Source organism: Tachyglossus aculeatus, chromosome X1, assembly GCF_015852505.1.
Source record: "Tachyglossus aculeatus isolate mTacAcu1 chromosome X1, mTacAcu1.pri, whole genome shotgun sequence".
In the NCBI taxonomy this organism is placed as follows: domain Eukaryota; kingdom Metazoa; phylum Chordata; class Mammalia; order Monotremata; family Tachyglossidae; genus Tachyglossus; species Tachyglossus aculeatus.
The window spans coordinates 125,646,677-125,659,266 of record NC_052101.1 but is presented as its reverse complement, the minus strand read 5'-3'; the positions used below and the strand labels follow the sequence as shown (position 1 = coordinate 125,659,266).

General features: G+C 45.7%; 1 protein-coding gene across 1 annotated transcript in view; it reads left to right on the top strand.

The window, feature by feature from the left end:
* Positions 1 to 12,590, top strand: part of LOC119949967 — a 46,037-nt gene that overhangs the window by 2,780 nt on the left and 30,667 nt on the right. The window contains exons 7-8 of the mRNA XM_038771823.1: positions 304 to 358; positions 539 to 756. Of these exons, the coding sequence (XP_038627751.1) occupies positions 304 to 358; positions 539 to 756 (273 nt within the window). The remainder of the gene's footprint in view (positions 1 to 303; positions 359 to 538; positions 757 to 12,590) is intronic.

Genomic DNA, 12,590 nt, shown 5'->3' with positions numbered 1-12,590 from the left:
CTTGTGGTGCACTGTACTAGGCACCTAGGAAGTACAGAATATTGAAGCAACACATTCCCTGCACATGGGACATCAGGAGGTTGGTTACTGTGGGTTTAGAGTGGCAAGGAAGTGGGGCTTCAGGCTCCCAGAAGTGCTCCAGCTCTTCCCTGGAGCAAAAAGCAAGTCAAGTGTCCCTGGAATAAGGGACCAACAGGCGTGAACTCCCCCAAATCTCCCCCTCTTCTCCTCAACTCCATCCCTGTCCCAACCTCTTCCCCATTCACTCCCTCATCCGGCTAGCGTCCCTCTTGGCTGCACCAGGCGGAGACCTGTTCTTAGCCAAATGGGCCGGAATCGCATTCCCGGTTGGTTGCGGGTGAGTGACATAGCCATGTCGCGTATCTGTGTCCCCGTCGGACCCTCGGCCTGGGCTCTGAGGTCTCAGGGCTGGGGTGGGAGGTCAGCCCCAGAGAGCCAGGCAGAGGGGCTGCGGCCACTGGTCCTCTGTCTGGACCCTCTCTGCCTCTTCTCCATGGTCTCATCTGCTCGCCTGCAGCCAGAGACTCACTCCACTGCCACCCCAGTCCCCTGGCCCAGGCTTCAGGCTAAGACTGAGGGCCCCCAGTGTCCTCTGCATCCAAACCGTGGCAGGTGACAAGCCCCTGCAGAATCCTGAGGGCTGGCTCCCCACTCCCCAGGGAAGAGAACAGGCCCAAGTTAAGAACTGTCCGTCCGGGCGCTACCGAACCCGAGGGCCCAGGTGGAAGGTGGACAGTACTGGGTCCAGAGTAGGCAATATGCTGAAAAATAAGCTCTTTCGCTCCCTGGGGTTTCTGGAAAGTCAAAAGCACCAGCTCAATTTATAATAATAGTAATGATGGTATTTGTTAAGCACTTACTATGTGCCAGGCACTGTACTAAGCGCTGGGATGAATACCATCATTATTATGCCACATCATTTTTGCCAGTCAGCTTTCTGCAGCAGAGGATTGAAGGGGGCCACTAAACCAAGAAAAGCATACCCCTTTGGTGCAGATTAGCCAGGCAGTGTGATTACAGTTGCAGCTACCTTCCTTTATTTATCGCAGAGACCAGCACATTCATCAACTCCCCTCATGAAAATTTACCAATTAATGTGTGGTGGCAAACACCGCCATACAAAGGTCAGTAGCAACCAAAGCAAACATCAAAAATGCAAAGACTTTTTCCACAATTCTTTCTTTCTTTAATTAACAGCTCTAATTACATTCCTGACACAACAAAATGCAAAATGCTCTCTTCAAAAGACAGTAAGTCAAAGGTTTAATAGCCCCGATAACCGTCACCCAAGTGGAGCAAGGGATTTTATCACCACGGTGGTTATGAGAAGGCTTTGACAGAAATTAAAGCTTAGTGATACAGAAGAATCCCCAAGCAGCAAAGGTATTGAGAGGGAATCAAAACTAGCCCAGGTTCTGGGATCTATACTAACCCTGAGCCAAGTCTTTCCATAATCTCCTTTCTTAGCACATGTCAATGTATTTATTCAGTGACCTTTCCTGGTCTTTGGAATCACACCGTAGTTTTCAGAATACTCCGGGTCTGTAACTGTTGGCTCCTTCAGCAGAAACACGAAAGCACAGGGAGAGGAGTTAAGATAACGGGTGGCACTCTCGAGGAATAAAGGGCCAGTCGTCAACTCACAGGAAAGCAGCCTGGCCTAGTGGAAAGAGCCTGGGCCTGGAAGTTGGAGGACCTGGGTTCTAATCCTGGCTCTGCCTCTTGCCTGCTGTGTGGCCTTGGGCAGTTAAACATCCATGCGCTATGTGCTTCAGTTTCCTCATCTGTCAAATGGGGATGAAATCCCTGTTCTTCCTCTTAGACCGTGAGCCCAATTTGTACTTCCCAAGTGCTTAGTACAGTGCTCTGCACATAGTAAGCGCTCAATAAATACAATTGATGATGATGTGCTACGGGAACTGTGTTCCGACCTGATTGTCTTGCATCTACCCCATAGTAAGTGCTCAATAAATACCACAGCTAATGTTATTAGAAAACAAAAGCCACGTCCTTTGTCCCGCAAGAATTTTATTTTAATGGCCATGTGCCAAAGCACTGTGCAAAGCGCTGGGGTAGATGCCAGCTAATCAGATCGGGCACCGCCTCTGCCCCACAAGGCGTTCACCATCTAAGAGGTGGGGAGAGCAGGTATCTTATGCCCATTTTACAGATGAAGGAGCTAACTAGAACCCAGGTTTCCTAACACCTAGTCCTCCGTGCATTCAGCCCAGCTTTGCAACAGGAGAGAAAGCCTCACCCCAACTCTGGCAGTGGGGGACAGGCACAGTCTGAAGAAGAAAAGAACCCGAGAGGGCCCCCCTTAAACTGACCTCAGATGAGTCCTCAAGCCTCCCCTCCTTCCTTTTTCTCTCTCTCCCACTGCCCTCTCTCACTTCCCTCTACCCTAGAGTCCTGGGGATTTCCCTTCAGTTTCTCCTCAAGACTACTGGGAAGAAGTTTTAGCCTCCCGTCCAAGATCACAGATACCCACAAACGGGGTAAGAGTTCACACGGGCCCCATCGGTGAGGCGATTTAGGGCAATTAAAGCAGATTCCACCAGCAATTTGAGTGTTATGTATTTCAGGAAAACAGTCTTCCATTATAAAAATTACAGTAGTTGTTAAGCGCTTATTGTGCGTGTAACACTGGTGTAGGTACAAGTTAATCATATTGGACACAATCTCTGTCCCACATGGGATTCACAGACTAAGAAGGAGAGAGAACATTGAGAGAAACAGGAAGCTTCTTCAAAGGAAGTAGTCAGCAGTGTGGCCTAGTAGAAGGAGCACGGGTCTAGGAGTTAGAGGCCCTGAGTTCTAATCCCAGCTCACCACGTACCTGCTGTGTGATCTTGGGCAAGTCACTTAACATCTCCGTGCCTCAGTTCCCTCACCTGAAAAATGGGGATTCAGTACCTGTTCTCCCTCCTACTTACTCTGTGAGTCTCAAGTGGAACCTGACTATCCTGGATCTACCCCAGTGCTTAGTACAGTATTTGGCATATAGTTACCACTTAACAAATACCACAATCATTACTATCAGCCTGGCCTGCAGTGAGGTGGGGTTAGGGTGCAGGGAATTGGCTTCCCCTCTTCTCCCCGGTCAAGCCTCAGTTCCCGTGAGAGAGCCCAAAAGACACATAATGAAAGATTGGCACATCAGATGCCCCGCTGCCCCACCCAGCCTTCAAATTCTACCAAAAGCCAGTCCTCCGCCACAGCCCTGTTCATTAATTCATTTGTTCATTCAATCATATGAAGTGATTACTGTGTGCAGATAACTGTACTAAGCACTTGGGAAAGTACAATACAACAAAGAACAGTGGCATTCCCTGTCCACAATGAGCTCACAATCTAGAGGGGGGGAGACAGACATCAATACAAATAAATAAAATTACAGATATATACATAAGTGCTGTGGAGCTGGGGGGGAGAACAAAGGGAGCAAGTCAAGGAGATGCAGAAGGGAGTGGGAGCTGAGGAAAAGTGAGGCCTACTCTGGGAAGGCTTCTTGGAGGAGGTGTCCTCAATGAGGTTTTGAATGGGGGGAGAGTAGTTGTCTGCGGGATTTGAGGAGAGAAGGCATTCTAGGCCAGAGGCAGGACGTGGTCCAGGGGTCAGCAGCAAGACAGGTGAGATGGGGGCACAGTGAGAAGGTTAGCACTACAGGAGCGTAGTATGTGTGTAGGGTTCTAGAGGGAGAGAAGCAATGTGAGGTAGGAGGGGGCAAGGTGATGGAATGCTTTAAAGCCAATGGTGAGGAGCCTCTGTTTGATAAAGGAGGTGGATGGGCAACCCCTGGAGATTTTTGAGGAAGGGATGACATATCCTGAATGTTTTTGTAGAAAGGTGATCCAGGAAGCAGAGTGAAATATGGACTGGAGTGGGGAGAGACAGTAGGTTGGGAGGTCAGCAAGGAGGTTGATACAGTAATCTAGGCAGGATAGGATGAGTGATTGTATTAACATGATAGCAGTTTGGATGGAGAGGAAAGAGCAGATTTTAGCGATGTTGTGAAGGTGGGATCAAAAGGATTTGGTTACAGATTGGATACATGGGTTGAATGAGAGAGAGGAGTCAAGGATAACACTAAGGTTACGGGCTTGTGAGATGGGAAGAATGGTGATGCCATCTATAGTAATGGGAAAGTCAGGGAGAGGATAGGGTTTGGGTGGGAAGTTAAGGAATTAAGTTTGAAGTGATGGGAGGACATCCAAGTAGAGATCTCTTGAAGGCAAGAGGAGATGTGAGCTTGGAGAGAGGGAGAGAGGTCAGGGGAGGAGATGTAGATTTGGGTATCACCTGCACAGAGATAGTTGAAGCCATGGGAGTGAATGAGTTCTCCAAGGGAGAATAGAAAGGGACCTAGAACTGAACCTTGAGGGACCCCCACAGTTAGGGGGTAGGAGGCAGAGGAAAAGCCTGTGAAGGAGACTGAGAATGAATGGCCAGAGAGATAAGGGGAGAACCAGGAGAGGACAAAGTCAGTGAACCCCATCACCCTATAAGCTTTTTCAAAGTGAAATGCCGGCCCCCTGAATCTGCATTTGGCCATTTACATCCGGCCTAATGTTCGGGCTAATCTTGTAGCAATCAACCAACTGGCTGGGAATACAGAACAAATGGGAAACAGGAATGAGAAAACAAATGAGGACAAGAAAGCCAAAGAGATCACCAAAATACAATTTCTTCAGCCATCTGCTAACCTGCCGGTGTCTATTTGAAAATGGCCACAGTAAAATCTAAGCCAAAAGCTTTTTGACAGTGTTCAGAAGGGAGCATCTGTGGGCAGGAAATGTGTGTCTTGTGCTTTTTCAGTTGGGCTTCCCAAGTCCCGCAGTCACTGGCTTCCAGTGTGTTAAAAAGCTGGCCGGGCATGGAATCCCTCCTTGAACTTTTATGGCTTTAATTTTCTTCCTCCACCAAGAATATAAAGCTCAGGAAATGTCTCTGGGTCTGGCCTGTTTTGAGAAGACATACGTAAGCTGTGTACTTGGGTGGCCTCAATAGGGTAACACAGTGTGGCCTAGTGGAAGGAGCCCAAGGCTAGGAGTCAGAGAACCTGGGTTCTAATCCTGGCTTTGCCACTTAATAATAGTGGCATTTGTCAATGCCAAGTACTGGGGCAGATAAAAGTTAATCAGGTCAAACACAGTTCCTATCCCACATTGGGCTCATAGTCTAAGTAGGAGGGAGACCAGGTACTGATATTGAATCTTCATTTTACAGATGAGGAATGTGAAGCTCAGAGAAGTTTAGTGACTTGCCTAAGATCACATAGCAGGCAACTAGTGGAGCCAGGATTAGAACCCAGGTTCTCTGGCTCCCATGTTTCCTCTCATATAAATATAAAATATAAAATGTTATATAAATATGTAACATTTACCATAGAAATATTTTTCATTTATAATTGTATTTATTTCCACCATGGAGAAGAGTGTGTGTGTGTGTGTGTGTGTGTGTGTGTGTGTGTGTGTGTGTGTGTGTGTCTATGGATAATAATAATAGCCACTTGTCAGCTGTGTGATTTTGGGCAAGTCACTTCACTTCTCTGTGCCTCAGTTACCTCATCTGTAAAATGGGGGTTAAGACTGTGAGCCCTACGTGGGACAACCTGATTACCTTGTATCTACCCCAGCACTTTAGAACAGTGCTTGGCACTTTGTAAGAGCTTAACAAATACCATCATTATTATTATCATTATTAGTATAATAATGATAGTATTTCTGTTGGCACCTATGCATTTTAATCCTATCCTCACTACCCATGTACCTATAAATGTTGAACTTTATGTACATCCAATGATTTGTCAGATGTTTCATCATGATGTGTTTGTACTGCTTCCTGCTTTATGCGTGTTCTTCCTCCAGCCTTCACCATCTATAAATAATATCCATCTCCCCCTTTTGATTGTAATCTCCTTGAGGTCAGGGAACATGTGTCATGCCTCTGTGGTATTCATTCATTCATTCATTCAATCGTATTCATTCATTCACTCATTCAATCGTATTTATTGAGCGCTTACTGTGTGCAGAACACTGTACTAAGTGCTTGGGAAGTACAAGTTGGCAACATATAGAGATGGTCCCTACCCAACAACGGGCTCACAGTCTAGAAGGGGGAGATAGACAACAAAACAAAAGATGTGGATAGGTGTCAAGTCATCAGAATAAATAGAAGTAAAGCTAGATGCACATCATTAACAAGATAAATAGAATAGTAAATATGTACAAGTAAAATAAAGAGTAATAAATCTGTATGAACGTATATACAGGTGCTGTGGGGAAGGGAAGGAGGTAGGGCAGGGGGGATGGGGAGGAGGAGAGGCAAAAGGGGGCTCAGTCTGGGAAGGCCTCTTGGAAGAGGTGAGCTCTCAATAGGAGGCCTTCCATGATTGGCACACAGTAAGCGCTTAAATACCATTATTATTAATATTATTCCCAATAGCATGGCTTAGTGGATAGAGCACAGGCCTGGGAGTGAGAAGGTCATGGGTTCTAATCCCGGCTCCCACATGTCTGCTGTGTGACCTTGGGCAAGTCACTTAACTTCTCTAGGCCTCAGTTATCTCATCTGTAAAATGGAGATTGAGATTGTGAGCCCCACGTGGGACAAGGGACTGTGTCCTACCTGATTTGCTTGTATCCATCCCAGTGCTAAATACAGTGCCTGGCACATAGTAAGCACTTAACAAATACCATAACTATTATTATTGTTGTTGTTATTGTTATTTTTGTCTGTCTCCCCTATTAGACTGTAAATTTCTTGAGAGCAGGGAATGTGTGTCTCACTTCTGTTGTACTCTCCGAAGTGCTTTGTACAGTGCTCTGGACTCAGTAGGTGCTCCATTAATATCATCACCATCCGAGGCTCTGTGCTCCCACACTGTGACAAAAACACTGGTCCCAGCATTAGAGAAGCTATGCGGCCTAGCGGAAAGCAAACCTGACTGGGAGTCAGGAGACCTGGGTTCCAAACCTGGCTTTGCAACTTTTCTGTTCTGTGACATTGGGCAATTCATTTACTTTCTCTGCCTCAGTTTCTGCACATATAAAATAATTATATTTGTTAAGTGCTTACTTCATGTATTCAAGTATTGTTCTAAGTGCTGGGGCAGATACAAGGTAACCAGGTTGAGCACAATGCATGTCCCTAATGGGGCTCACAGTCTAAGTTGGAGGGTAATAATGATGGCATTTGTTAAGCACTTACTGTGTGTGAAGCACTGTTCTAAACCTGTCACTTGTCCACATGTTTTGTTTTGTTGTCTGTCTCCCCCTTCTAGACTGTGAGCCCGTTGTTGGGTAGGGATCGTCTCTATATGTTGCCAACTTGTACTTCCCAAGTGCTTAGTACAGTGCTCTGCACACAGTAAGCGCACAATAAATACGATTGAATGAATGAATGAATGCGGGAGGGGGAATTAATCCCCATTTTACAGATGAGGTAACAGGCACAGAGAAGTGAAGTGACTTGCCCAACATCACACAGCAGACAAGTGGCAGAGCCGGGATTAGAACCCAGGTCCTCTGACTTCCAGACCCGTGCTCTTTCCAGTAGGCACACTGCTTCCACGCTGTAAAGTGGGAATTCAATACCTGTTCTCCTTCCCTCTTAGACTGTGTCCCCTAAGTGGTGCAGAGATTGTGCCAACCTGATTGTTATAGTATCTAGCCCAGCGTTTGGAACATAGTAAGCACTTAACAAATACCACTGATTATTATTATAGTTATAATAACAAATCATATATGTTGAGCACTTACTGTTTACAACTCACTGTATTAAGCGCTTGTACGATATAACAATATATCAGACAAGTTCCCTGCCCACGGCGAGCTTACAGTCTAGAACACGAGACAGACATTAATGTAAATCAATAAATTATGGCTATGTACATAGGTGCTGTGGGGCTGGGAAGGGGGGATGAATATAGGGAGAAAGTCAGGGCGATGCAGAAGGGAGTTGAAAAAAAAGGAAAAGAGGGCTTAGTCAGGGAAGGCCTCTTGGAGGAGATGTGCTCTCAATAAGGCTTTGAAGGGAGAAAGAGTAATTATCTGTCAGATATGAAGAGGGAGGGCATTCCAGGCCAGAGGCAGGATGTGAGTGAGAAGTCAGTGGAGAGGTAGATGAGATCGAGGTATAGTGAGTAGGTTGGCATTAGAGGAGCGAAGTGTGCAGGCTGGGTTGTAGTAGGAGAGTAGTGAAGTGAGGTAGGAGGGGGCAAGGTGATTGAGTGCTTTAAAGCCAGTGGTAAGAAGTTTCTGTTTGATGCAGAGGTGGATGGGTAATCACTGGAGGTTCTTGAGGAGTGGGGAAACATAGACTGAATGTTTTTGTAGAAAAATCAATCAATCAATCAATCAATCAATCGCATTATTGAGCGCTTACTGTGTGCAGAGCACTGTACTAAGCGCTTGGGAAGTACAAGTTGGCAACATATCGAGACAATCCCTACCCAACAGTGGGCTCACAGTCTAGAAGGGGGAGACAGAGAACAAAACCAAACATATTAACAAAATAAAATAAATAGAATAGATATGTACAAGTAAAATAAATAGAGTAATAAATACGTACAAACATACAAACATATATACATATATACAGGTGCTGTGGGGAAGGGAAGGAGGTAATCAATCAATAAATCGTATTTACTGAGCACTCACTGTGTGCAGAGCACTGTACTAAGCGCTTGGGAAGTACAAGTTGGCAACATATAGAGACAGTCCCTACTCAACAGTGGGCTCACAGTCTAGAAGGGGGAGGCAGAGAACAAAACCAAACATATTAACAAAATAAAATAAATAGAATAGATATGTACAAGTAAAATAAATAGAGTAATAAATATGTACAAACATATATACATATAAACATATAAACATATAAAAATGATCCAGGCAGCAGAGTAAAGTATAGACTGGAGTGGGGAGAGACCGGAGACAGGGAGGTCAGCAAGGAGGCTGATACAGTAATCAAGGCGGGATAGGATTAAGTGCTTGGATTAACATGGCAGCAGTTTGGATGGAGAGGAAAGGACAGATTTTAGCAATGCTGTGGAGGTTGAACCGACAGGATTTAGTGATAGATTGAACATGTGGGTTGAAGGAGAGAGAGGAGTCAAGGATAATGCCAAGGTTATAGGCTTGTTCATTCATTCATTCAATCGTGTTTATTGAGCACTTACTGTGTGCAGAGCACTGTACTAAGATACAGTTAGGCAACAGATAGAGACAATCCCTACCCAACAATGGGCTCACAATCTAGAAGGGAGAGACAGACAACAAATAAAACAAGTAGATAGGCAACAATAGCATCAAATAGATCCACAGAATTATAGATATATACACATCATTAATAAAATTAATAGAATAATAAATATGTACAAATATATACAAGTGCTGTGGAGTGGGGAAGGGGGTAGGTCTGAGGGAGGGAGTAGGGGTGATGGGGACGGGAGGAGGAGCAGAGGAAAAGGGGGGCTCAGTCTGGGAAGGCCTCCTACAGGAGGTGAGCTCTCAGTAGGGCTTTGAAGGGGGGAAGAGAGCTAGTTAGGCAGATGTGAGGAGAAGCAGCATGGCTCAGTAGAAAGAGCACAGGCTTTGGAGTCAAAGGTCATGGGTTCAAATTCCAGCTCTGCCAATTGTCAGCTGTGTGACTTTGAGCAATCAATCAATCAATCAATTGTATTTATTGAGCGCTTACTGTGTGCAGAGCACTGTACTAAGCACTCGGGAAGTACAAGTTGGCAACATATAGAGACAGCCCCTACACAACAGTGGGCTCACAGTCTAAAAGGGGGAGACAGAGAACAAAACCAAACATACTAACAAAATAAAATAAATGGAATAGATATGAACAAGTAAAATAAATAAATAAATAGAGTAATAAATATGTACAAACATATATACATATATACAAGTGCTGTGGGGAAGGGAAGGAGGTAAGATGGGGGGCTGGAGGGGGGGGGGAGAGGAAGGAAGGGGCTCAGTCTGGGAAGGCCTCCTGGAGGAGGTGAGCTCTCAGTAGGGCCTTGAAGGGAGGAAGAGAGCTAGCTTGGAGGATGGGCAGAGGGAGGGCATTCCAGGCCCCGGGGATGATTTGGGTCGGGGGTCGATGGCGGGACAGGCGAGAACGAGGTACAGTAAGGAGATTAGCGGCAGAGGAGCGGAGGGTGCGGGGTGGGCTGTAGAAGGAGAGAAGGGAGGTGAGGTAGGAGGGGGCGAGGTCACTTCACTTCTCTGGGCCTCAGTTCCCTCATCTGTAAAATGGGGATTAAGAGTGTGAGCCCCCCGTGGGGCAACCTGATCACCTTGTAACCTCCCCAGCGCTTAGAACAGTGCTTTGCACATAAGTGCTTAATAAATGCCATTATTATTATTATTATTATTAAGGGAATTCCAGGCCAGAGGTAGGATGTGGGCCAGGGGTTGATGGTGGGACAGGCGAGAATGAGGCACAGTGAGGAGATTAGCGGCAGAGGAGCAGCGTGTGCAGGCTGGGCTGTAGAAGGAGAGAAGGGAGGTGTGGTAGGAGGGGGCAAGGTGATATAGTGTGTATACACTCTGATTTTTTGTGTACATATATTCACATGTACCATCCTGTATTATACTCTTAGTATATATGTATTAAAATCAAAACTCTTTTTATATTAAAATGCAGATTTTAAGTTCTAGACAGGAAGGATAGTAGTGTCGTCTACAGTGATGGGAAAGTCAGGGAAAGGACAGGGTTTGGGTTATCATTACTGTTGTTATTATGAGAGCATCAGAAAGAAAATATTCTATTAAAAAAAGGGAAAGCACTAAAGTGGAGGTTTAGGATAACCCACATTTCTCCCACAAAGGAGAAAATGGTATGTGACTTTGTGTGTGTGTGGGGGGGGGGGGGGGGGGGGCTATGGATATAGGTGTATACATTCTGATTCTTTGTGTACGTATATTCACATGCACTAACCTGTCTCTCATTATATGTGTATTAAGATCGAAACTCTTTTTATATTAAAATGCAGATTGCAAGGTCGGGAAATATCCATCAACAAAGAATTATCTAGAGGAGTGGGAAAATCACCTGCTTCCAGCTGGGTAACCTGCCCCGCTAATGATTTGCAAGAGTGTGAACAAAAGGTTCACTGCTCCTATTAATTACCTGAAAAAGATTAATTTCCTTTCCTACAAATAGACTTAGCGAATCTGGGGGAAGATCTACCACAGACTTCTCTGGGTGGTCGTGAGCCCAACAATGTGTGATTAATCTTGCACTAGTTAACTTTCCCTGATATGTCATAGTCCTTCCTCTGCTTTGCATAGTCATGGCACCAGGGTAAATCCAACCGGGGAAGAAAGATTTTCCTGTTTCACTAGATCTTACTGAAGGAGTGGAGTTGATATGTCTGTGCCAATTGTAGCAAATTCTTTGAGACAATCAATCGTACTTCTTGAGTGCTTACTGAGTGCAGAGCACTGTACTAAGCGCTTGAGAGAGAGTACAATATAACAATAAGAAAACACATTCCCGTCCTACAACAAGCTTACCATCTATCTAGAGGGGGAGACAGACACATACTAGACCAGCCTGATATCTTGCTTTCCGCCAGCAGCTCTCTGCGACTCATGCACAGGAGAGAAGGAAGTGGATTGTGGAGGTGATTCAGGACTGTGGGTTAGTGGTACGAAATGGGCAAAGGGATATGGAACGAGTGAGTTGAGTTCTGTAAAGAGGGTGGTGTTGATGGCATCAACTTGTACATCAAAGGAAGGTAGACATGATACATGAGAAAATCGGTACACGTCAAAAGATCAGCGGTCTTGGTGGGAGAACAGGACAGATTTTCGGGGAGGGGATGTGTGGAAGAGAAGGCAAGTGAGGAGGCTGTGGTCAGATAGAGGGATTTCAGAGTCGGTGAAGGTAAAGATTATACATGAATAGAGATGATGAGATCAAATTTGTGTCTTGGTGCATTGGTGAGGTGTGGTGGAGCAGGAGGTCAGTGGAGTTGAGGAGTGATAGGCAGTGGGCAGTGGAACAGTCATCAGGGACCTCTATGTGGATTTTGAAATCCTCAAGGATCAATGTAGGGATGGAGAAAGAGAGGAGGAATGTGAGAGAGGGATTAGAATGTTTCAGAAAGTTGGAGGAGGTGCCTGGGGGGGGGGGGGTGCAGGGAGGGATGGGCCTCAAGGGAAGGGAAGAAGAGAGTTGGGGGAGGTGGAATCGTGCAAAAGTGAGAAAGAAGTTAGCAAGAAAGAAGCCAACTCCTCTTTTCCAGTGATTCTTGGGAAGTGGGAGAAGATGAGACACCCCCTCCCCCCACCCAGAAAGAGCACCAGGGGAGACCCTTTCATCTGGAGAGAGCCAGTTTTCAGTGATGGCAAGGAGAATCAGAGAGGGGGCAGGCTACCTGGGAATAGGACTGGAAATCCAGTACAAGCTGGGTCTAGATTATGCCTGGCCAACACAAAGGTAATTGTCATTTCTTTCTGCTGCTCATCCTAGTTAGCCCCATTGCACACCATTCCCGGAATTCTGGTTTCAAAGTGTCGCAGTTCCAATAAACCAGCAAGTATCTATGGTAA